Source organism: Erythrolamprus reginae, chromosome 2, assembly GCF_031021105.1.
Source record: "Erythrolamprus reginae isolate rEryReg1 chromosome 2, rEryReg1.hap1, whole genome shotgun sequence".
Classification (NCBI taxonomy): domain Eukaryota; kingdom Metazoa; phylum Chordata; class Lepidosauria; order Squamata; family Dipsadidae; genus Erythrolamprus; species Erythrolamprus reginae.
The window spans coordinates 34,676,533-34,702,754 of NC_091951.1; the positions used below are offsets into that span (position 1 = coordinate 34,676,533).

General features: G+C 43.2%; 1 protein-coding gene across 1 annotated transcript; it reads left to right on the forward strand.

The window, feature by feature from the left end:
* LOC139159316 (vomeronasal type-2 receptor 26-like) lies at nucleotides 1–26,011 on the forward strand. Its single transcript, XM_070736639.1, has 7 exons — nucleotides 1–125; nucleotides 3,385–3,543; nucleotides 5,225–5,516; nucleotides 7,086–7,892; nucleotides 15,488–15,715; nucleotides 19,431–19,557; nucleotides 25,107–26,011. The coding sequence occupies exons 1-7, from the start codon at nucleotides 1–3 to the stop codon at nucleotides 26,009–26,011; spliced, it is 2,643 nt and encodes an 880-aa protein (XP_070592740.1).
* Nucleotides 26,012–26,222: the final 211 nt, after the last annotated feature.

The following is a 26,222-nucleotide window of genomic DNA, read 5'->3' on the forward strand; positions in this document are numbered from 1 at the left end:
ATGGCCTTGTCCACTTCATCAGGTGTCACCAGATCAAACTCCATCCAGACAGATGGACAAGGACGGGCCCCAGTTACCTCGATTGACTCGTTGACAGCCGACACTGCTATCCGATTGGAGTCGAGGTCTGTCTGGATCTGAGTGACTTTATCACCAAAAAACGAGTTAAAATCCTCAGCACTGCTCTGCAAGAGCTCCCTAGCTCCCCCTGATTAAGAAGGGAGCGGGTCACCCTAAACAGAGCAGCCAGGCGGAATTCTGCTGTTGCAATCAAGGCGGCATGGTATGCGCATCTTGCCGCCTTGAGTGCCACTTTGTAAGTCTTAATACGAGCTCTTACAAGTTTTCGGTCAGATTCGGATTTAGTCTTCCTCCATCGCTTCTCTTCTGGCATTTCAACATCCGGAGCTCCTCGGTAAACCAAGAGCCCTCCGGGGTCTAGTGCCACAGAGAGGTCGCAATGGCACAATTCGGTCAAGAACCTTAGTCGCAGCCCTGTTCCAGGCCACAGCAAGAGACTCTGTCGAGCTGTGGACAACTGAATCCGGCAAAACCCCAAGCTCCCTCTGAAAATTTCCTGGATCCAACAGGCATCTCGGGTGGAACCACTTAGTCGGTTCCGCCTCCCTGCGGGAAAGGATTGGCACCTTGAAGTCAAGCCATAGCAGAAAATGATCTGACCATGACAAAGGCACAACTTCTAAGCCCCTTAATGTCAGACCATTACTCAACTCCTCTGAGAGAAATATCATGTCGGGCGCATGTCCCCCCTCATGAGTCGGACCCTGTACTACTTGAAGCAGGTCCATGGCTGTCATGGTGGCCATGAACTCCTGCCCTAGCCCAGAGGATTAGCTGAGAGATGGCAGATTCAAGTCCCCCAGGACAATAGGTCCGGGGGACTCCACTGCCAGCCCGGCTACCTTCTCGAGTAGCACAGGCAGGGCTGTTGACATGCAGCTGGGAGGCAGGTATGTGAGCAACAAGCCCACCTGAACCCCTAGGTCTAACTTTACAAGGAGGGACTCACAACCCGCAATCTCATGAGCAGTGAGTCTGCGCAGGATAACAGACTCCTTGGCTATAATGGCCACTCCTCCCCCCCTTCCCTGGGGTCATGGCTGATGCTGTACCTGAAACCTGGCTGGGCACTTTTCAGAAAGGGGAACTCCTCCTTCTTGGCCCAGTCATGTCTCAGTCACACATACCAGATTGGCCTCCTCCTCCAGAATCAAGTCCTCCTCCAGAATCAACTCCTATTTGTACCTGGACTATCATTAATTGTTATACCTTTGACAAACTTATCTTTTCTTTGATATATACTGAGATGATATGCACCTTGTGTGTGCAATCATACTTGGCCAATAAAATTCTATTCTATTCTATTCTATTCTATTCTATTCTATGGGAAGGCGATAAGTGGCTAAGGAATATGAAATATAAATTGATGGATGGATCAAAATTTAGTAAAATTGTACGCATTTTTCAGGCTAAACTATCTATAAAGTGAAAACAAATTCACAAAAAGGGGGGGGGGCTTTTATGAGCAAAATAAACCAATAAGCATTATTTTTTTATTTCAATTTTCATTTCATTGTATGCAGAAATGTTCAGCCTAGTTTCCAAGGGAAAGAGGTTTCCAAATTGACCAAATATAAACACTTAAAATAAAGAATTTTTGGTTCGAGTCACATAAACTGGAAAACAATACAAGTGTGACTTTTTTTGCACAGCAAAAACTAAGCGCCTCCCCCCAAAAAAATTCTCACAGAGAGAACCCCTGAAATGATGAAAAGTCCTGAAATTTCAAGTTTCAGAAATGCAGGGGAAAATTTTTACAGAGTCTCAAACTTCAATTTCGAGTCTCACACATAGCACCAGGGTTAAAATGAAAAATGGTAGAAATCTCCTAAATATTTTTTTAAAAAATAGAATAAATAACTATGATTTTAATAATTAGATGGGGAATTGAGAGAGACTGTTGCAACAGAGGTGTGCAATTGGAAGAAACAATTTCACATGATCCAGAGGCATTTTTATAAGTTTACAGAACTTAGGGGAACAATTCAGAAAAGTTTGACTGCCTTTTATTTGAAAACAGGGATGGTGAACCTTTTTTGCTTAGGTACCAAAAGGGGATGCTCATGTGCAATAGCATGCATGCATGTGCCCATACCCATAATGCAGTCTGTCCCATGCAAGTGTGCGCAATCCCTCCCATGCTGCCCCCTTGTGCAGGTTATTTGGAACAGTTTTTTGCCATCCACAAGCTCTGGTGGCTTTCCTGAAGTCTGGGGAGGATGAAAACGGCCTCTCCCACCCTCTGGAATGGTTAAAATCAGTTGACCAGTGCACATGTATGCTGGAGTTAACATAGGGCAATGCCTCGCAAGCACACGTGCCAGATGTTCACCCTCATGGATCTAGAACAATATTTGTGAAATGTGGCACGTGGAGCCATATCTGCTGGAACACGAGCAGTTGCCCTTGCTCAACTCCAATTTGCATGTGTGTGCCGGCCAGCTGATTTTTGGCTCGCAAAGAGGCTCTGGGAGGGCATTTTTGGTATCCAGAGAGTCTCTGGGAGGATTTCCTCCCACTGGTGGCTCCCGGCTGGGACTGACCAACGCCATGCCTTGCAGGACCTAGCCCCATAGGCATTGGCCGACCTCAGCAGCAACAGCAGAGGTGCCATATGCCAACCAGACAAGCACCCGCTCTCTGGGCCCACCTAGTGTGGGGCGCTGTTGCTGCTGGCTGGTGTAGCGAGATTTGGCTGCTGGACATGCGCAGAAGCCGAATCTCGCATTCCATGCTATTCCACTTGCTGCCCAACCCTGGTTACATTGGAACTACACCCATAAGTCAGGCAAAGTTTTCCTCCTCAGGCAAACTAGTAAATGATGTCATATATAAAATAAACTGTGATTCCCAAATCCCTATATAATTATCAAAATCACAATGATGACTTCATCTTTCACTAAATCCTAGAGGACTTCTCTCACCCACAGTTATTTTGAAACCAAGGTACGGATACTTAGTAACCCTTGTCAACAGATTTCACAAACATTCTATAATTCTTATAAATATCTGAACATCTAATCCACAAGGACCTCAAAGATTATGAAGAACATATGATGAGACTCCTGTAGGCATACTGTACAGGTCTGAATTTTAATGCTGTCTTTTTAATGGGCCAGCTTAAATTTTATCTTGCTAAAGCAAATCAGTGTATCTGTGTCCTTGGGCAAAAGAATTGTGCTTCCCCTTAGATTCTCCTGAAACTAAAGATTGTGTTGTCTGTCTCACAGAACTAAAGAAGATCTTCATTATGATATCTGAAATACTGCAGCTGTTTCTTTTGGTGTTCCATTTTCCATGCAGTATGTTGACCAAATGTCCATTAAATGTGCAGAAAGATGAAAAACATAAATTGCATTACTACAAGCCAGGAGAATACCTAATTACTGGAATTATATCTACATCTAGCACTTTATTTCAACCATACACATTCTTTAAGCCTCCAAAACACACGTTTGTAAGGTAAATCCTGATCTATATTCAAAGCTAGTGATGAATTGTATCTTTTCCACTGTGTTTCTTTTAATAGGGATGGTTAGCTGATATGAATGCTAAAATTTTATATGTTGTAACTTTTAATATTGACATTAATGATATTACCAGTCTATGATTAAAACTATCTAGAGCAGTGATGGTGAACCTTTTTCTCCTCAGGTGCCGAAAGTGTGTGTATGTGCATGTGTGCAAGTGCCCACATCTATAATGCAATGGCCCTCCTGCAGTTCCTGCCCCTGCACATGCACACACAACCCCCTTCTTTTAGCCTCACATCCCAAAACAGTGATGGGAGGGGAGGAAAACCTCCTATCCCCAAATGGAGCTGGGAGAGGGGAAAAGCGCTGGGGTAGAACATGGGAAGCACAGGCCACAGAAAGTGAGGAGAAAGCATGCACATATCTATCCTGAAAATCAGCTGGCCGGTGGGGAGGTATGGATAATGATCTGTGGAGCTGAGCTGGTAAATAGCTGATGTGTCTGCAAAGAGGACTCAGTGTGCCACCTGTGGCATGCGCGCCATAAGTTCACCATCAAGGATCTAGAGCTTCCAATTGGGATGATTTTTGAGCCCGTAAGGAAAGTGTTGGAAAGATAGTCCTCTGTAGTCAATGGGACTGTCCTTTTAACAGCAACGCCCAAAGAAGTTCATTTCTTGGCAAGATCCTATAAATGATTAATACAATCATCTGACTTTTTAAAAAATTGAATAAAGAATTTCTGAGAATATTTCCTGCATTATAATACAGGGAGTGAGCTTTCGGTCTGATCCCCTCTTGCTTTCTCCCTTCATGAGGTCAACCAGAATCCAAACCTGTTACCAAATGTCACAGGGGACTAAAGCATTACAGATACAGTGGTACCTCTACCTAAGAATGCCTCTACTTAAGACCTTTTCTAGATAAGAACCGGGTGTTCAAGAATTTTTTGCCTCTTCTTAAGAATAATTTTCTACTTAAGAACCCAAGCCTGGAAAATTTTTCCAGGAAATTTGAGAGTGGCACAAATGCCCGGCCAGTTTTCTGCCATTCCTCCTGGGTTTTTCTCTCTGGAGCAGTGTATCGGAAACAGCCTAGCGCCAGGTGCATGAGAGGCGCATGCTCCTCCTCGCCGCCTCAGAGGCCCTCTTTTTTAAAAAACCCTTAAAGTTTTGGATTTTTTTGATTCACCTCACCTTCTTTCTTCGGCAGCAACTGTCTTCCTCCTTTTCCTCCTCTTCCTCCTCCTCCCACCCAAATTCCGTGCTTTTATTTCTTTCCTAATGGGTTTGCACACATTATTTGCTTTTACATTGATTTCTATCGGAAAAATTGCTTCTACTTACAAACTTTTCTACTTAAGAACCTGGTCATGGAACGAATTAAGTTCTTAAGTAGAGGTACCACTGTATATGAGAGATGCCGCCCCGAGTTTGCGGAGAGGGGTAGCATATAAATCCAATAAATCTAAACTAATCTAATCATTTCGTTAATAATTGCAGATAGTTCGGTTGTTAAATTTCCAGGTTAGCCTCTTATGACAGTGATCCAACTGATTAGTTATGAATGTCATTAAAGGAACAGCTCCAGGAAATAGGATGTGATTTTATGAATTAAAGATGAAAACTCCACATTGAGATGAAAACCAACTGCAGTCTCTTATTTTGCAGTATAAAGAGCATGAGCCTCTGGCATGTCCTGCCCTTCTTCTTTGCCACTCATGAGATCAACCAGAACCCAAAGCTCTTACCCAACATCACCCTGGGCTACAGCATCTATGAGAACTTTTTTAGTGCCAGGATGACATCTGAAGTCATTTTGGACTTGCTGTCAACAGGGCAAGAGAATGTCCCAAACTACAGCTGTGGAAGACGAAAATATATTTTGGCTGTGCTTGAAGAGACTGATTCGGAACTCTTTAATTACATTTCAACTATGCTGGGCACCTACAAAATTCCACAAGTATGACCCAAACTATGGTTGTGGAAGACAAAAAAATATTTTGGCTGTGCTTGAAGAGTCTGATTCAGAACCTTTTAATTACATTTCAGCTATGTTAATTAGGGTGTAAGACCTTCAAGGTCCCTTCCAACTCTGTTATATTATATTAAACTTTGCATGAAATTTGCATCCATTTCACCAACCCTAACCCTTCTGCCCCTTCTCCCTGTCTTCTGGTCATTGCAGTTATATGTCTTGGGTGACAAAATAACCTTTTCACCCTTATTCCAACCAAATCCAAAGAAAATCCAAAGGACTGTAATGGAAATAATCTAGGGAATTTTTACTTTAAGAGGATGTTTTCCTTACTTGCATTTAAACATATCCACATTTTTTTCTGCTGTGTTCACATGACATTCCATTTTCTCCAATCCATGATCAAATCAGATCAAATTTATTTCTTTTTTTTAAAGAAATAGTCATTCACAAGTCTTTACAATAAAAAAAGTACAGCAAAAACATTATAAGGCCTTGGTAAGGCCACACTTGGAATACTGCATTCAGTTTTGGTCACCACGATGCAAAAAGGATATTGAGGCTCTAGAATAAGTGCAGAGAAGAGCAACAAAGATGATTAGGGGACTGGAGGCTAAAACATATGAAGAACAGTTGCAGGAACTGGGCATGGCTAGTTTAATGAAAAGAAGGACAAGCAGTCTTCCAGTATCTCAGGGGTTGCCACAAAGAAGGAGGCATCAACCTATTCTCCAAAGCACCTGAGGGTAGAACATGAAGCAATGGGAGGAAACTAAACAAGCAGAGAGGTAATAGAACTAAGGAGAAATTTCCTGACAGTTAGAATGATTGATCAGTGGAACAGCTTGCCTCCAGAAGTTGTGAATGCCCCAACACTGGAAGTTTTGAAGCAGATGTTGGATAACCATCTGTCTGAAGTAGTATATGGTTTCCTGCCTAAGCAGGGGATTGGACTAGAGGATGTCCAAGGTCCTTCCAACCAGTGACGGGCTACCAAAATTTTTATTACCACACTGCATGACTTATGCATTTTCTTTCAACAACTTTCAGTGCAAATTGGGTACTCTGGGGTGGAACTCCATTTTCGCTACCCCACTGTATTTCCCCCCATCTGGGCAGTAGCCCACCCCTGCTTCCAACTCTGTTGCTGTTGTTGTTGTTGTTGTTGTTGTTGTTGTTGTTGTTATTATTATTATTATTAATAGTAGTACAGTAGTAGTAGTATTAATATTATTATTAAAAAGAGAAATATTGTAATACATCCATTTGTTATTGGTTCTGTGGCCATGACTTGGTGGGCATGGCAGGGGAAGGTTACTGCAAAATTGCCATTCCCTCCCCAATCCAGGGGGAAGATATTGCAAAATCTCCATTCCCACCCCTCTCTGGGACCAGCCAGAGTATTTGCTGGTTTCCGAACTACTCAAAAGTTCTGCTAACCGGTTCTCCAGAACCTGTCAGAACCTGCTGAATTTCACCCCTACCTTAGAGATAACCACTTATTTTTGTCCTTAAAAGCAAAGCAATCAAATATTTTTTTCTCTTCTATCTTAGATCAATTATGGAGTCATCAGCCACATTCCAGAGCCGAAACATCATTTCCCTTTTTTCTACCGGGTGATTCCAAAACAAGAACCTCCTTACTTGGCAATTATCAAGCTGCTTCTGCATTTCCGATGGACGTGGATCGGTCTCACTGCTCCAGACAATGAAACAGGGAACAGGTTCAGAAAATCCTTTGTACCAGAAGCCACAAGGAAAGGCATCTGTGTTTCCTTCTCAGAAAGCTTACCCATGATTCTTAGGCCAAGGATATTAAAGTACTTCCTTCAATATTTTAGTGATCCTAAAGCAAAAAGTATCATTTGTCAGTTGGATTCTCAAACTACATTTACAGTAGCAATGCTAATACAAGGCATTGACAAGCAACAAGTCCTGTTTGGGGAAAAAGTATGGATTGCTACGACTTTGTCAGATATCAGTGTGAGATTGTTTTACCAGATTGTTAATCTCCAGCATAACCATCTTTTGTTATCCTTCTCAACTCAATCAAAGAAAAGAACACAATATTATGATTTTTATTCACATTATTCTACCACAGGGAAATTTGGGGCGACAGCATTTCAGTGTTCTTCTTCAAGCCCCTTATGGTCTAAGAAAGTTTGGAAAACGTGCCTGGAAAAAGAGAGCTGGGAAACCCCAACCCAAGATCTAGTTGAAAGAATCCTGTCCGAGGATGGCTCCAGTATTTCCACAATAATCCAGTTTGTGGCCTCAGTCCTTGATGTTGCTCTTTCCTCCCAAATGAGTAAGATGCGTGTGGGGGACCATCAGACATTCCCGATAGTACAGCCCTGGCATGTAATGCTTCTTCAAAATTTTGCTGATGGTTCCCTTTTAATTCGTTAGTCCTTAAATATTTTATTAGATTATAGAATAAAATACCAAAACACGAAAGCAAATAGGGGAGGAGAAAGAAAAGTGGAGGGGGTGGGAGAGAGATTTTTTTTAAAAAAAGTGTTGACTTCTGACTCCATCTGTTGCAGTTACCTTTCTATAATTATATAGACTAGCCATTTCTATAACAACAAATCAATCTAATCAGTAAAACCGAAAATCAAAGCACCACCTCAAGCATAAAGTCCAGAAGCAGTTTCCATGTATCAATAGAGGTACTTATATTCTTTTCTTTGATCAAAATGGTCAGTTTAGCTATAGACAGATTAACAGAGTTGGAAGGTACCTGGTAGGTCATCTAGCCCAACCTCCTGCCCAAGCAGACTCTACACCATTTTTGAGAAATGGCAGCCCAACACTCTGCCAACTCCATCAACTTCAGTAGCCATTCAAATCCAGATTCAATTCTTAAATGTTATGTCAAAGATAAGCAGAGATCATGGAGATAGCCCAATAATAATTGCCTGTTTCTAATATTTGAGAGGGGGGGAGGGAGAGACTGACAGACAGACAGACTGCTTTATTGGCTGAGTGTGTTTGGACATACAAGAAATTTGTCTTTGGTATATATGCTCTCAGTGAACATAAGGAGAATAAAATACATTCATCAAGAATAAAAAGTCGCAACACTTAGTGATAGTCAAGGTTACTAATAAGGTTAATAATAATTGGCAATTATCAAGCTGCTTCTGCATTTCCAATGGACGGGGATCGGTCTCACTACTCCAGACAATGAAACAAATCATGCTAGGAATCATATAAAACAATATAAATTGAAAGATCCAGCAACATGGTTATATGAGGAGGTTTAGAGAGAGAGAAACAGAGAGATTGTGTTATTGAATATTCTGGAGACTGCATTGCTGAATTTTTTAGATTAAACCTGATGTGCTGATTCAGATCAGAAAAGCTTGCGAGAATAGGATAGGATTTCTCAAGAGACTGGAAGCTTCTTTCATCTATCTATCTATCTATCTATCTATCTATCTATCTATCTATCTATCTATCTATCTATCTACCTACCTACCTACCTACCTACCTACCTCTCCCTCTTTCTCTCTCTGTCATCTATCTAAGAAGGATGTACAGTATGTTTGTATGTTCCAACATAACTCTGGAATGCTTCAAGCAATTTCAACCAAACTTAGTACACAGACGACTTACTATCTGGGAAAAATAATGTCGGGTAAGACATCCCTAGCGCCCCTAGCACTCTCTCTCTCTCTCTCTCTTTGTGTGTGTGTGTGTGTGTGTGTGTATGTTCCAGCATAACTCTGGAATGCCTGGAGCAATTTAAACCAAATTTGGTACACAGATGACTTACTAAATACTATGAGGGTAACACATCCCTAACACCCTTTGGTGTGTCTGCGTGTATGTGTTTCTCTGTGTGTATGTGTGTGTTCCAGAATAACTCTGGAACATCTGGGCTGCTGAAATGAAAAGGAATGAATTATATGTCAGGCCCAAAGTATTGTGTGAAGTTAGAGGTTTTGGCCTGACAATAGTTAGCAGCAATAGGGAAACAGAAGGAGTGAGAGAGAGAGATTGATACCAACACACATTACTTTACACAGAGTCCGAGGTCTCTACTACTCCTAAAACTCAAATCCTATGGCATCTCAGGATTCCTCCACAGCTGGATGACTGCATTCCTGTCAAACAGGCAGCAAGTTGTCAAAATTGGAAGCGCCATTTCCACCCCCATCCCTGTCAAAAGTGGCATTCCCCACGGCAGCATATTAGGTCCTACTCTCTTCATTCTCTACAACAACGACCTCTGCGATCATATCACAAGCAACTGTATTCTTTTCGCCGACAATGTAAAAATTTTCAACACCACGTACAACACATCTACTCTCCAAAAAGACCTCGACTTTGGCTCAGATTGGTCTAGCACCTGGCAACTTCAAATATCAACCAACAAATGCTCTACCCTCCACATCTGCAAAAAAGAACCCAAACCTCATATATAAACTGAATAAACAAAATCTCACAGCCAAACCCCACTCAGTAAAAGAGCTTGGAATACTAATATCAAATGACCTAAGTGCCAAAGCCCACTGCAACAATATCGCCAAAAAGGCTTCTAGAGTTGTTAACCTGATTCTACGCAGCTTCTGCTCCAGCAATCTTACACTACTCACCAAAGCCTACAAAACTTTTGCCAGACCCATCCTTGAATACAGCTCATCTGTCTGGAACCCATACCGCATCTCGGACATCAACACCCTCGAAAATGTCCAAAATGTCCAGAAGAGCCCTAAACTCCTCCACTCGAAACAGAATACCCTACGAAAATAGACTAACAATCCTGGGTCTAGAAAGCTTAGAACTATGATGCCTAAAACACGATATGTTGCAAAGTCCTGCCTGTCAATGACTACTTCAGCTTCAACCGCAACAACACAAGAGCACGCAACAGATTCAAACTTAATATTAACTGTTCCGAACTTGATTGTAAAAAACATGACTTTATCAATCGAGTTGTCGAAGCGTGGAACTCACTACTTGACTCAGTAGTGTCAGCCCCTAACCCCCAACATTTCTCCCTTAGACTATCCACGATTGACCTCTCTAGTGTGCCTTTCGTCCCCTGTCCAATTGTCTCTCCTTTTTCTCATATATCTTTTCTTCCTTTCATATATCTTCTCCTCTATTTTTATATCTTTTCTTCTATCCTTTTCTTTATTATATATTACTACATGTCTGTTCTCTTCAATATGTATTGTGTATTGGACAAAATAAATAAATAAAATAAAAGAATAAATAAACTGAATAAATGAAGAAGCCAATAATCCCTGCACCGGATTGGTCCACATGATTGCATCTGTGGTGAAATGAACTTTAACTTGGATGGGAAGTGAGGGGAAATTCAGTGTTGAAATGATTGTGCATTGAATCCAAAATGGCCATGTTAATAAATCAAACCTTGTGTGAAAGCACAGGAGTGGAATGTGATTTATTTATCAAATGCTATTTGGTTATCTGACAGCAAATTCCAAGACTTTATTTCCCCTCAGTTCACATCCAGGTTAAAGTTTATTTCACATCCCCACACTCACAGATGCAATCATGTGGACCAATCCGGTGCAGGGATTACTGGCTTCTTCATTTATTCAGTTGACCTTGGACTCTGCGTAAAGGAATGCGTGTTGGTATCAATCTCTCTCTCTCTCTCTCTCTCTCTCTCTCACTCCTCCTGTTTCCCTATCACTGCTAACTATTGTCAGGCTAAAACCTAAAACTTCACATAATACTTTGGGCCTGACATTATATCTACAGTGTCAAATCACAGTATTTTTCACAGTGGTAGTGTGCATTTTGGAATCAAGTTCTATTAAAATACTGCCTATTGAGCCTTAAAATGGCTTCTGTGTACAGCACAGTAGAGTTGCCATGGTAACGGTTTCACACAAGGGGCCAGAAGGGAGCTCCCTCTGGTAATAGGGAATTGGTTCTACAAAGAAAGAAAGAAAGAAAGAAAGAAAGAAAGAAAGAAAGAAAGAAAGAAAGAAAGAAACAAACAAACAAACAAACAAACAAACAAACAAACAAACAAACAAACAAGAAACCCACTAGGAACTTTATAGCAAGCCTATGGCACACATATCACAAGTGGCATGCGGAGCCTTCAATGCAGGTGCGCCAGCAATTGCTCCAGCCTAGCTCCATCACGCATGTACATCTCCCACCAGCCAGCTGTTCTTCGGGTCTTGCCTGGCATTTGTGGGGCATGGGGTGCATGCAAGGGACTCTTGCGTGTATGCATGTTGGGGTGAGATGCATTTGCAGAGGTTGCTAGCATTGCATTTTGGGGGTTTGGATGTGCCCCCCCATGCCCTGTTTTGGGCTTGGAAGGCGTCCTGCACCAACCTGGAAGCCAAAATGGGTTGTGGAGGGCACATGCATGGGAATGTATGCATATGAGTGGGGGCACATGTGTGTGGGTTGGGGTGCATAAACAGGGGCGCATGCAACTGAGTGCTTGCATTGCATTTTGGGGTTGTGCACATGAGCCCTTTGGGCACTCAACACCAAAAAGGTTCACCATCACTGCCCTAGGGCCTCAGTTTCAAGCAAATAGGGCAAGCCATAACCTCAAAGGCTATTCCCTGTAGAAATTTTCCCGTGATGTTGGATGGGCCAATTATTTTACACTATATATATAATTCATTTTATTTATGTATTTATTATTTATTTTGTTATACAAATATAGTATTGTAGAATGTTTTAACATAATGTAAGTATAAAGTAGAGATAGAAAAGATAAAAAGACAGTAGGACAGGGACGGTAGGTACAAAGATCCACTTATGCATGCCCCTTACAGACCTCTTAGAAAAGGGGAGAGGTCTATTTTGTAAGTTTGAAGATTTTGGGATTGGAGGAGGAAACAACAGAAACCGGTGGTGAATTCCAGGAGTTTATCACTCTATTGCTGAAATTGTATTTTCTGCAGTCTAGTTTGGAGTGATTTACATTTAGTTTGTATCTGTGTTCAGTTCTGGAGACCTCACCTACAAAAAGATATTGACAAAATTGAATGGGTCCAAAGATGGGCTACAAGAATGGTGGAAAGTCTTAAGCATAAAATGTATCAGGAAAGACTTAATGAACTCAATCTGTATAGTCTGGAGGACAGAAGGAAACATTTAAATATGTTAAAGGGTTAAATAAGGTCCAGGAGGGAAGTGTTTTTAATAGGAAAGTGAACACAAGAACAAGAGGACACAAAGTTAGTTGGGGGAAAAATCAAAAGCAACATGAGAAAATATTATTTTACTGAAAGAGTAGTAGATCCTTGGAACAAACTTCCAGCAGACGTGGTAGATAAATCCACAGTAACTGAATTTAAACATGCCTGGGATAAACATATATCCATCCTAAGATAAAATACAGAAAATAGTATAAGGGCAGACTAGATGGACCATGAGGTCTTTTTCTGCCGTCAGACTTCTATGTTTCTATGTTTCTATCTATTGCATGCTCTTGTGTTGTCGTTGTTAAAGGTGAAGTGTTCACTAACAGGAAGAGCATTATGATGTATGATTTTATGAACAACAGTTAAATCAGTTCGGAGGCGGCGTAGCTATAAATTTTCTAAACATAGTAATTGAAATCTGAGGAATAAGGTATAAGCTTTTGTGTGAGGAGGAGTGGAAGACTCTTCTTGTGAAGTATTTCTGGACTCCTTCAATTGTATTAAGGTCTGTTATGCATTGTGGATTCCATACAGGTGAGCCTTATTCAAGAATTGGTCTGACAAATGTTTTGTCTGCTCTGGTTAGTAGATCGGTGTTTGTAGAGAAGAAGCTGCATAGAATTAGAATTGCTTTATTGGCAATACTGTTACAGTTCCTCTGGCACTTAGGTCATTGGAAATGAGTACTCCAAGCTCTTTGACTGAGTGAGGGTCCTCTGTGAGTTAAATTTGTCCAAGTGTGTATTTAGTATTCGGATTCTTTTTACCAATGTGTTGGATGAGATTTGGAGTTGCCAGTTGTTAGACCATTCAGCTACATGGTCAAGGTCCTTTTGAATGGTAGAAGTATTATCGGAGGTATTAAACAGTCTAACATTATTAGCAAAGAGAACGCAATTACAGTAATACCTTTACTTACGAACTTAATTGGTTCCGGGAGGAGGTTTGTAAGGCAAAAAGTTTGTAAGACGAAACAATATTTCCCATAGGAAACAATGTAAACTCAATTAATGCATGCAAGCAACCTCCCCCACCCAAAACGGCGCTTTGCTGGCGCCATCGCCCGGCTGTCGCCTTTTGAAACAGCCGGGGGGCTTTTCGGCATTCTCCCAAACGCTGAACCCAGAAGTTTGGCAAAGTTTGGATTCGGCGTTCGGGTTCAGGAGGATGCCGAGAAGCCCTGCCACCCGGCTGTCAGCTTTGCAAAAGAACCGCGGAGCAGTCGGCTGGTCGGGAGGCTCAAACGTAGGTGGGGAATCCCAATAGGGAATTCCATGAGTGGAGCTTTGATGTCACGAAGACGTCCTTCCTGGAGTCCACGGTTCGGCCAGCCAGGAAGGACGTCTTCGTGACATCAAAGCTCCGCCCATGGAATTCCCTATTGGGATTCCCCACCTCCGTTTGAGCCTCCCGACCAGCCCACAGCTCCGCGGCTCTTTTGCAAAGCTGACAGCCGAGTGGCGGGGCTTCTTGGCGTCCTCCCGAACCCGAATGCCGAACCTGAACTTTTCCCAAACTTCCGGGTTCAACGTTTGGGAAAACACCGAGAAGCCCCGCCGCCCGGCTGTCGCCTTTTGAAACAGCCGGGGGGCAGCCACCCGAACCCAAACTTTTGCCGAACTTCCAGGTTCGGCGTTCGGGCGGCCGGTTCGTAAGATGGAAAAAGTTTGTAAGAAGAGGCAAAAAATTTCTGAAACCCAGGTTCGTATCTTGGAAAGTTCGTATGACGAGGGGTTCATATCACGAGGTACTACTGTACTTGTAATATTGTCACAGAGATCGTTTATGTAGAGTATAAAGAGAGTGGGTCCTAGGACACTGCCTTGGGAAACACCACCATTAATTGGAGTGGGATTAGATATGGCATTACCTATTTTGACCACCTGTTGTCTGTTTGACAGGAACACTGATATCCAATCTTGCAGTGGTCCTGAGATGCCGTAAGATTTTTGTTTCATAAGAAGTTTGTTGTGAACTACTGAATCAAAGGCTTTGCGAAAGTCTTTGTAGATGGCATCAATTGATTTAACCTGGTCAATTTGAGATTTCTGTTTAATACAGGATTGGGATAAATAAATACCCTTGCAACTATGGGTTATCAGTTAGTTGCTGAATAAATAAGCACTAGGATGCCACAATAATCACGATGTTCTATTCCAACATTCAACATGGGTCTGACATTGCCTGGCCGATGGGACCTGGAGAAGGCCAACCCTATGGAATGTGACCGGTCGCTGGGATACATTTGTGATATTGCCTCTCAAAATAGACTGTTAGAAACCCTATCCTTTTTTATTTTAACATGCATTGCATGTGCCTCCTATTTTTACTTTTCCCCCCATAAACTATACAGTACAAGTTTCCTTCCAGTAGATGAGCTGTATAGAGGGTGGTGGACAACAACTCTGCAGAAAAGCCAAGATGCAGCCAATATGTTCTGTCAAGCAAAATTAGACATTATTTTGTAACAGCAATATGGGGTGGGAAAACTACTATAGCAATATGATGAGATTGCTGGAACCAACACATTTGGAATCTGAGAATGCAAATTTTATAAAGCAAATTAATGAAGTAAAAAGGTCTATGTGTTTGAGTGTGTGTGTGTATGTGTGTGTGTGGAAAGGGAATGGGAGAGACACCGGAAATGGGAAGGAAAGGGACAGAGGAATTAGAGAGAGAGAAATAATCTTCCTGCCACATTTGCAGACAGGAGCACTGGGATGAGGTACCCATTTTGACTTAGGGTTGAAATGAGAACATATACATTGCAAGTGTGATTCTCCATACCTTTTTTAGCTTCATCCTTTTCTAAGAACCTTCCAGATTTACAATTTTTCTGTAAATGATGTTTATTCGGATAAGAATGGACTTCCTACTGCTGACTTTGATATCATGGACTGGGCAATATTTCCCAACAAGTCTGCTGCTGGGGTGATAATTGGGAATATTGGAAAAGATGTCTCTTCAGATAGCAAGATCTTTGTCCATGAGAGTGCCATCGTATGGCCCACATCTTTTAATCAGGTAATCAAATCTGCCTCTTTTTAATTTTTTAAATTTTTTCCTCCACATTTATCTCATTTACGACAACACATATACCTCAAAAATACATCAATAAAATACACTTTTCTCATAAAGTCAATAGCCTGTTTTAACCTCCAATCTTACTGTTATTAATCAATTGATTTCTATCTTCACTCCCCTCTTTCTCTTCAATTCTCCTATCTGCAGTACATTCTTACACCTTATTTCCACCTTTCTATTTCCCTATCCCCTTCACTCCTCTCTCTCCCTCTCTCTCCACCTTTCTCATCTTCCCTTCTTCTTTCTCTTCCTCCTTCTAAACCCTTCCCTGATTGAATTGATTCTATTCTATTACATATTATATATAACAGATTGATAACATATTTCCATGTTTCTCTGGATTTATCTGCTTTATTTTTATACTTCTTGTTTCTTAACCTTATATGTAGTGTTGGGCGAACCCATTGAAGTTCGGGTTCAGCGGGTTTGGCCGAACTTGGTGGTGGAGTTCGGGTAAGTTCGCTGAACCCTAACCCTAACCCCAACACTTCTGGTCCCTCTCTCCCATCTTTCACCAAAGCAGCCCCTGGCTGCCTGTCTCCTTTTATTTCTTACGGAAAAAGCTTGGACACCGCAGCTGCGCCTCCTCCTTTAATTTCTTTCACCACCATGCGTGCGATGATGTCAGTTTCCCCCGTGAAAAAGCAGAAGATGGTGTCGGCACTTGAGCAGCTCAAGCACCACCCCACCATGGTGGCCGATGACCATGGTGGCTGAATCTTTTGTGAAAGAAATAAAAGGAGACAGGTGGTCGCGAGCAGCTTTGGTGGAAGATGGGAGGGCAGGGCCTACGTCAACACAGAACCTGCCCCCTCCCCTTTCCAAAGAATGCCAGGGTGAGCTAAGGCTGCCCTGGGCAATGGGTGCAATAGGGGGGAAAGCCGCGCCACCTCCAAGCCCAAAATACCCACCTCGGTGCACACAGCAGCTCCCCTGCCTTGGATGTCATGGCAAGGAAATGGGATTCCCCGCCTTCTTTTGCTTGCAGCGCCATACCCGAGGTGGGGAAATCCCATCAACCCTGGGCAGACCCCCTTCTTGCCGGGGGGGGGGGGCAGGAAACAAAGACCAAGCAGAGGGCATCCAAGGCGGGGAGCTGCTGCATGGACCAGGGCAGGTATTTTGGGCTTGGAGGTGGCGCAGCTCTCCCCCCTTGTTGCCAGCCAACCTTGGCCACTTTAAGACTTTGTGGACTTCAACTCTCAGAGTTCCTCAGCCAGCTTCACTGAGTCAGAGCCCTCCCCACCTCCACCTCCCGCCCACTGCGGTGTTTGATTGAACGCTGAACCTGAACACGGACTTTTTTAAAAGTTCGGGTTCTGGTTCGGTATGCCGACCACCGCAAAGTTCTGCACGGACCCGAACTATGCAAGTTAGGTTCACCCAACACTACTTATATGTATATTATTAAATCATTATTTGGGTATATGTTATTTATTTAATGCTATCTCTAATTGCATCAACTGGGATATCCGAATTGTTTCTTCCAATTTTTAATGCAAATTAACCGCTATAGCTTGATTTCCAAAGATAGCTATTATCTCTCCTGACTCTTAATTTAAAGCCATATTGCTTCCTCCCCTGCCTTAATCTGTTTACTCGTCATTCATTTTTCTCTCCCCCTATTTTTATCATTTCTAAATGCCCCATAAAAACCAACATTTTAATTATCTAATTTATATTCATTTCAACTTCTTATATTACTCCAATAATATCAATAATCATCAGAATTCTTTTTGTATTACATCAAATTTATCAATTATACACATCTTATCTTATAGAAGGAAATAATAATTATTCAAATTATATATAATTCCAACAATTGACCTATTTTCATTTTTGTTATATTTTATTTCCCCCCCTTTGTTGGTACAAATATTTAATTCCATTAATTTTAAATTTGATTTAATACAACTAGTCTTATACAAGTGGTTCCCAACGTGGGCAGGACTGACCTCTGGAGGTGGGGGGTGGGAACAAATAGGGGGCGGTAAGAGGCAATGGTGGTGGCAGGAAGGTTCTTAGAGGGGCCAAAGGGGCGGCAGGTCATTCGCCATGCTTTTCCTGCCACTCTTTTTCAACCACTTGCTTGCCTTAAGCACTGAGCCTGATCAGCCTACCAGGTAAGCCTGCCTCCCTGTTCTTGGTGCCAGCTGATTAGCTGGTCCACAGCTACTGCTTCATGGAGCAGGACTCTGCATATGCTCTTGCATGCACAAACTGCAGAACTGCTGTGAGCTTCATCATACCACCACAGCTGGGGTCCTCCTGCCTTTCATCCATGCAACAGCACAAGTCTTGCAGAGTCCTGCTCCATGAGGCAGCAGCGGTCATGTGAAGAGTCTCAAAGAGACTCACTTCTGGCAGGTGTAATGTGTTGGGCTGCCAGATGTGCATCCTACCTAACACTTGTAGCTCCGTTGTGTTCCTTGGCACTGTGTCCAAAGAAGCCCATTCTAAAAGAAGGCGTGAGACATTTTCTTTTATAATGGGCTGCCCTGAACACCTCGTGATACAAACCCCTCATCATATGAAATTTTCGAGATACGAACCCGGGGTTTGGAATTTTTTTGCCTCTTCTTACAAACCTTTTCCGCGTTACGAACCAGCTGCTACCGCCGCCGAGATACCCCACCACCAGACTTCCATTGCAAGCCAAGTGCCTGTTTATGCGATCCTGGGATTCCCCTGAGGCTCCCCTCCATGGGAAACCCCACCTCCCAGGATCGCAAAAACGGGTGCTCCGCTATGCGCTACCACCTGGCTGCCACCTTCTGAAACAGCCAGGGCGCTTCTTGGCATTCTCCCGAATGCCGAACCCAGAAGTCTGGCAAAATTTCAGGTTCGGGTTTGGGAGAACGCTGAAAAGCGCCGCCGCCCATCTGTCAGCTTCCGAAACAGCCAGGGGGCTTCTCAGCCTTCTCCCAAATGCGGAACCCGGAAGTTCGGCAAAAGTTCGGGTTCGGCGTTCGGGTTTGGCAGAATGCCGAGAAGCGTCACCACCTGGCTATCACCTTGCCAGAAGAGCTGTGGAGCTGTCGGCCGGTCAGGAGGCTCAAACGGAGGTGGGGAATTCCAATAGGGAATTCCAGGGGCAGAGCTTTGATGTCACGGAGTCGTCCTTCCTGGCCGGCCGACACACAAAAAAACACAAAAACTACACAACTGACTCCTAAGCAACTGTATCACACACAATACAGAAGCAGCTGGACTTCATACAAAATGGTCCCTGCAACAAGCAGGAAGCTCACAGAGTCCCAGTTCTGGCAAATACCATATTTTTCAAAGTATAAGATGCAATGGAGTATATGACACAATTTAGTTTTGTGGAAGGAAAACAAAGAAAAAAGACCTCTGCCCCTCAGTAATTTGCCAAATAGCAAACAGCACAGATGACAGCAAACACTATAAGCAATAGATCTTTTGAGAGGTCCAGGAGGTAATTCCATTATAGTGAAAAGGCTGAAAACTACAAAATTGCATGGATACATAGGAATAGTAAAATAATAAAACCCATAAAGAGGCAGATTTGGGGAGAGTGTGTGGCCAAATGACACAGCGACATGGATTTCCCCGCATTCCACTTTGGTGCTCAATTCCATTTTTAGAAGTAATCCCCTCATTCATACATTTCTCTTATTTTCTTTCTCTTTAGAAGGCCCCCTTTTCCAGGTGTACTGAAAGTTGCCTCCCAGGATATACCAAGCTCTTGAGAGAGGGAGAACCAGTTTGCTGCTATGACTGTTCTCCATGTATGGAAGGAACCATCTCTGTGCAGGAAGGTAGGTAATGCAAAAAGAGAAAAGGAACACAAGTCTTTTATTCTAAGGACAATATTAATGTTCGTTCATTGTGTTCAAGGAGGAACTTGACATTTAATGTGTTGTGGGCTTTACACAATGTGTCTGCAGGTGTCTGGGAAGGTCTATGTGCTACATGTTTTGCCACATGGTGGGCAGACATGTATGGGCACCATTGTCTCAGCATTTGCATTTGCAGCCCTGTATTTGCAGAGTGCTTGCTTCTCAACTGCTCTGAATGTTCTTCTGCCCTCAGATGTCTGGCAGCCTTGGTGGATCAGCATGAGCCATGTTGGCCGATCTTGTGCCAGGGTTTCCCAGGAGGTACTGTCAATGTCATAGGACTTGAAGGAGGCTTTAAATGTCTTTATAATATTTCCTTTGCCCCCCATGAGATTGCTTTCCTTTAGACAGCTCACCATAGAGGAGCTGTTTAGGGATTCAATGGCCTGGGATCCTAGGAACATGGTCTGCCTAGAGTGTCTGGGTTTTCATCAGCAGGGTAGGAATTGATGGCAGGCTTGCTCTGGAGAGAATCTCAGTGTCAGGCACCTTATCCTGCCACCAGATCCTCAGAATTCTATGGAGGCAGGTCATGTGGAAATGGTTCAATTGCCTAGCATGTCTCCTCTATACAGTCCAAGTCTCATTGGCATACAACAAGGTAATTAGCACTATTAGTTGGTAGACTTTGAGCTTTGTAGCAAGGCTTATTCCATGTCAGTTACACACATTGGTCATTAGTCTGCCAAATGTGGAGCTTGATGACACCTGATGAAGTGGACAAGGCCATTGGAGCTGTGAGTTCCGCCACCTATTTACTGGATCCGTGTCCCTCCTGGTTGGTCTCGGCCGGCAGGGCAATGACACGGAGCTGGGCCCAGGAGATTACCAACGCTTCCTTGGGGAGGGGAGTTTTTCCAACACTCTATAAAGAAGCGCTTGTGCGCCCCCTCCTCAAGAAGCCTTCCCTGGACCCAGCCGTACTTAACAACTATCGTCCAGTCTCCAACCTTCCCTTTATGGGGAAGGTTGTCGAGAAGGTGGTGGCACTCCAGCTCCAGCGGTCCTTAGAAGAAGCCGATTATCTAGGTCCCCAGCAGTCGGGTTTCAGGCCCGGTCACAGCACGGAAACCGCTTTGGTCGCGTTGATGGATGATCTCTGGCGGGCCCGGGACAGGGGTTTATCCTCTGTCCTGGTGCTCCTCGATCTCTCAGCGGCTTTCGATACCATCGACCATGGTATCCTTCTGCACCGGTTGGAGGGGTGGGGGTGGGAGGCACTGTGCTTCAGTGGTTCTCCTCCTACCTCTTTGGCCGGTCGCAGTCGGTGTTAGTGGGGGGTCAGAGGTCGACTCCGAGGTCTCTCCCTTGTGGAGTACCTCAGGGGTCGGTCCTCTCCCCCTTGCTATTTAACATCTACATGAAACCGCTGGGTGAGATCATCCAAGGACATGGGGTGAGGTATCATCAATATGCCGATGATACCCAGCTTTACATCTCCAACCCATGCCCAGTCAACGAAGCGGTAGAAGTGATGTGCCGGTGCCTGGAGGCTGTTGGGGCCTGGATGGGTGTCAACAGACTCAAGCTCAACCCGGATAAGACGGAGTGGCTGTGGGTTTTGCCTCCCAAGGACAATCCCATCTGTCCGTCCATTACCCTGGGGGGGGGGAGTTATTGACCCCCTCAGAGAGGGTCCGCAACTTGGGCGTCCTCGATCCACAGCTCACATTAGAGAACCACCTTTCAGCTGTGGCGAGGGGGGCGTTTGCCCAGGTTCGCCTGGTGCACCAGTTGCGGCCCTATCTGGACCGGGACTCATTGCTCACAGTCACTCATGCCCTCATCACCTCGAGGTTCGACTACTGTAATGCTCTCTACATGGGGCTACCTTTGAAAAGTGTTCGGAAACTTCAGATCGTGCAGAATGCAGCTGCGAGAGCAGTCATGGGCTTACCTAGGTATGCCCATGTTTCACCATCACTCCGCAGTCTGCATTGGCTGCCGATCAATTTCCGGTCACAATTCAAAGTGTTGGTTATGACCTTTAAAGCCCTTCATGGCATCGGACCAGAATATCTCCGAGACCGCCTTCTGCCGCACGAATCCCAGCGACCGATTAGGTCCCACAGAGTGGGCCTCCTCCGGGTCCCGTCAACTAAACAATGTCGGTTGGCGGGCCCCATGGGGAGAGCCTTCTCTGTGGCGGCACCGACTCTCTGGAACCAACTCCCCCCAGAGATCAGAACTGCCCCTACTCTTCCTGCCTTCCGCAAACTCCTCAAAACCCACCTTTGCTGTCAGGCATGGGGAAACTAAACATCTCCCCCTGGGCACGTTGAATTTATATATGGTATGCTTGTGTGTATGTATTTTAGTATATGGGTTTTTTAAAATTTTTCAATATTTTAATTAATTGGATTATGTATTGGATTGCTTTTCACTTGTTGTGAGCCGCCCCGAGTCTTCGGAGAGGGGCGGCATACAAATCCAAATAATAAATAAAAATAAATAAATAAGCTTGCTTGGAGATTCTGCAGTTGACTTCAAGGTCAATTGTCACTGCATGGGAGAGGGTGATGCCAAGATATGTAAATTGGTCCATTACATATATGTATGTATGTATGTATGTATGTGTGTGTGTGTGTGTGTGTTTATTTATTTATTTATTCATTCATTCATTATTTATTTATTTATTTATTTGTTTGTTTGTTTGTTTGTTTGTTTGTTCATTTATTTATTTATTTATTTATTTATTTATTATTTGGATTTGTATGCCGCCCCTCTCCGAAGACTTGGGACGGCTCACAACAAGTGAAAAAACAATCCAATACATAATCCAATTAATTAAAATATTAAAAGTTTTTTTAAAAAACCCTATACTAACATACACACACACAAGCATACCATGTATAAATTCAGTGGGCCCAGGGGGAGATGTTTAGTTTCCCCATGCCTGACGGCAAAGGTGGGTTTTGAGAAGTTTATGGAAGGCAGGAAGAGTAGGGGCAGTTCTGATCTCCAGGGGGAGTTGGTTCCAGAGAGTCGGTGCCGCCACAGAGAAGGCTCTCCCCCTGGGCCCCGGCAACCGACATTGTTTAGTTGACGAGACCCGGAGGAGGCCCACTCTGTGGGACCTAATCGGTCGCTGGGATTCGTGCGGCAGAAGGCGGTCTCGGAGATATTCTGGTCCGATGCCATGAAGGGCTTTAAAGGTCATAACCAACACTTTGAATTGTGACCGGAAACTGATCGGCAGCCAATGCAGACTGCGGAGTGATGGTGAAACATGGGCATACCTGGGTAAGCCCATGACTGCTCTCGCAGCTGCATTCTGCACGATCTGAAGTTTCCGAACATTTTTCAAAGGTAGCCCCATGTAGAGAGCATTACAGTAGTCGAACCTCGAGGTGATGATTTATTTATTTATTTGTTTGTTTGTTTGTTTGTTTGTTTATTTATTTATTTATTTATGTATTTATTTAAACTTCTATGCTGCCCAATCCTGAAGGATTTAGGGCAGTTTACAGCAATATAAAAATGCAAATTACAACAATAAAGAAGTAAAATATAAATATTAAAACAATAAACCCCAGTTATAAAATGCACAACTCAAACAATCCAATGAACACAGATGCATACAATTCAATACAATTCAGCCATGACATATATAAATGTTCATGGTCCCCAGGCCTTTTGGCAAAGCTAGGTCTTCACAACCTTTTGGAAGGCTAATAGGATGGGAGCAGTATGGACATCGGGGGAGAGATGGTTCCATAGAACTGTAGCAGCCACAAAGAAGGCCCTCCCCTGCAGCTCTGCCAATCTACATTGCTTAGTTGATGGGACCTGAAGAAGGTCAACCCTGTGGGACCTTACTAGTCTCTGAGAAGTATGTGGCAGGAGACTGTCTTATAGATAATCTGGCCCTAAGCCATGTAGGACTTTATAGGTAATAACTGACATCTTGAATTGTGACCAGAGACTAATCGGTAGCCAGTGCAGCTCGCGGAGCATAGGTGTTATTTAGGTGTACCGAGGTACACACATGACAGCTCGTACAGTGGGATTCTGTACTGTCTGCAGTCTCTGAACACTCTTCAAGGGTAGCCCCATATAAAGCACATTGCAATAGTTTAGACAGGAGGTGATGAGGGCCTGTGTGACTTTCCGTAAAGCCTCCTGGTCCAAATAGGGCCACAACGGGTATAACAGACGAACCTGGGCAAAGGTCATCCTGCTGAGAGATGGTAATCAAGGCTCAGCTGTGGATCCAGGAGGACACCCAAGTTGTGGACTTTGTCTGAGGGGGTCAATTTCCACCCCCACCCCCCCGAACAATGGATGGACAAATAGAGTGGTCCTTAAGAGAAAATGTCCATGGCCACTCGGTCTTGTTTCAGTTGAGCTTGAGCCTGTTGGCTCCCATCCAGACCCTTACAGCTTCCAGGCACCAGCACATCACATCCACCGCTTCACTGAATTGGTATGAGGTGGAGATGTATAATTTTGTAGCTTTTGTCCCTTTATTGTGATGGTGTGCTATTGGTATTTGGCTTTTGGTTGAGATACAGAACACATGCCACAGAGGGATATATTTAGACCTTTGGAACATGGTTTTTAGCCAGAAAGTTGTGAAATTAATTAAAACTAATATAAATACAGATGCTAGCAAGAACATTTATAGTTTAATGTGAAACACAACCACAGAAACTAATAGAATATAAAGAATATAGAATCTGAGACCAAGCCACAAGAAACAAATTGGAATCACTTTATAATATAAATGAGCCGGGGTGGCGCAGCAGGTAGAGTGCTGTACTGCAGGCCATTGAAGCTGACTGCAGATCTGAAAGTCAGCGGTTCAAATCTCATCACTGGCTCAAGGTTGACTCAGCCTCCCATCCTTCCAAGGTGGGTAAAATGAGGACCCGAATTGTGGCGGCAATAGCCTAGCTCTGTTAAGAAGTGCTATTGCTAACATGTTGTAAGCCATCCTGAGTCTAAGGAGAAGGGCGGCATAAAAATTGAATTAATAATAATAATAATAATAATAATAATAATAATAATAATAATAATAATAATAATATGTAAATAGATACTTTGCTCTTGGGTTAAAATGGTTTATACAAGAAACACCCCCGATTTGGTGGTGGGGTATGAATGTTTGTCTAGTGGTGGGCACAATTCACAACGCACTTGTTTTATGTTGCGTGTATATTTATATTGTAAAAAATCAATAAAATATTTTTTTTAAAAAAAACAAACTAATAGAATAAATTGGGGTGTGTGTTATGTGTGTGTTTATATTCTACTCACAGGTTGAGGAAATAAATAAAAGGTAAGAGAGGAATGTTTTCATAACTATAATTTTCTACTTTATTCACGCTTAGTGATTTCTTTTTGAGTTATTTAATTGTCACTAACCAACACAGACCATTTCCACCTTGTTTTCTGGAAAGTTGGTTATGATGTGTTGAATGTCACTAAATCACTTGTTAAAAATACTTTGTGTTTTCCAGATGTAGCCCATTGTGAAAAATGTCCAGATGACCACTACTCCAACAACAAGCGAGATCACTGTGTCCCCAAAGTTATAACATTTCTGTCCTATGGAGAAAACATAGGTCTTGTCCTGGCTATCTCTGCCCTTTTTCTGTCTCTAACCACTACTTTAGTTCTAGGAATTTTTATTAAATACCGAGAAACTCCGATAGTCAAAGCCAACAACCGGGATCTCACCTACATTCTGCTGATCTTTCTCCTGCTTTCCTTCTTGACTTCCCTTCTATTCATTGGTCAACCCAAGAAAGGGACCTGCCTTCTTCGACAAACTGCCTTCAGTATTGTTTTCTCAGTTGCTGTGTCATCCTTGCTGGCTAAGACTATCATGGTGGTGGTGGCATTTCTGGCCACAAAACCAGGCAGCAAGATAAGGAAATGGCTGGGGAAATCTCTGGCCAACTCCATCATGTTGTCCTGCTCTGGGGTTCAGGTGGGCATCTGTTTCATATGGCTGGGAATCTCTCCCCCATTCCCAGATGTTGACATGCATTCTCAACCAGGACAAATCCTGTTAAAATGTAATGAAGGTTCGGTTACAATGTTCTACTCTGCCCTTGGCTATATGGGTTTTTTAGCTGTTGTCTGCTTCCTGGTAGCTTTTCTGGCCCGCAAGCTGCCAGCGACTTTCAATGAAGCTAAGCTGATCACCTTCAGCATGTTGGTTTTTTGTAGTGTTTGGATCTCTTTCGTCCCCACCTACCTGAGCACCAAAGGGAAATACATGGTGGCTGTGCAGATCTTCTCCATCCTGTCCTCGAGCCTGGGCTTACTGGGCTGCATCTTTGTCACCAAATGTTACATCATCATTCTGAGACCTGATTTGAATATGAAGGAGCATCTAATGATGAAAGACAAAGAGAGCTCCTGATTTTGGCCGTTTTTAAAAATCCAAATTACTCCTAGGTTAAAATGAGACATTGTAAATTATTTGTTATTTATTTTAAGGAGTCTGCCTTTCTCCCATGTGATTAATCTTACTATCAATAAAGAACATGGTGAAGGTTATTGTTGGTTCTTCTATCAATTTAAAACCATGTTACTTGTCTTCTAATATACATTTCTTCAATATCCATTCAGCA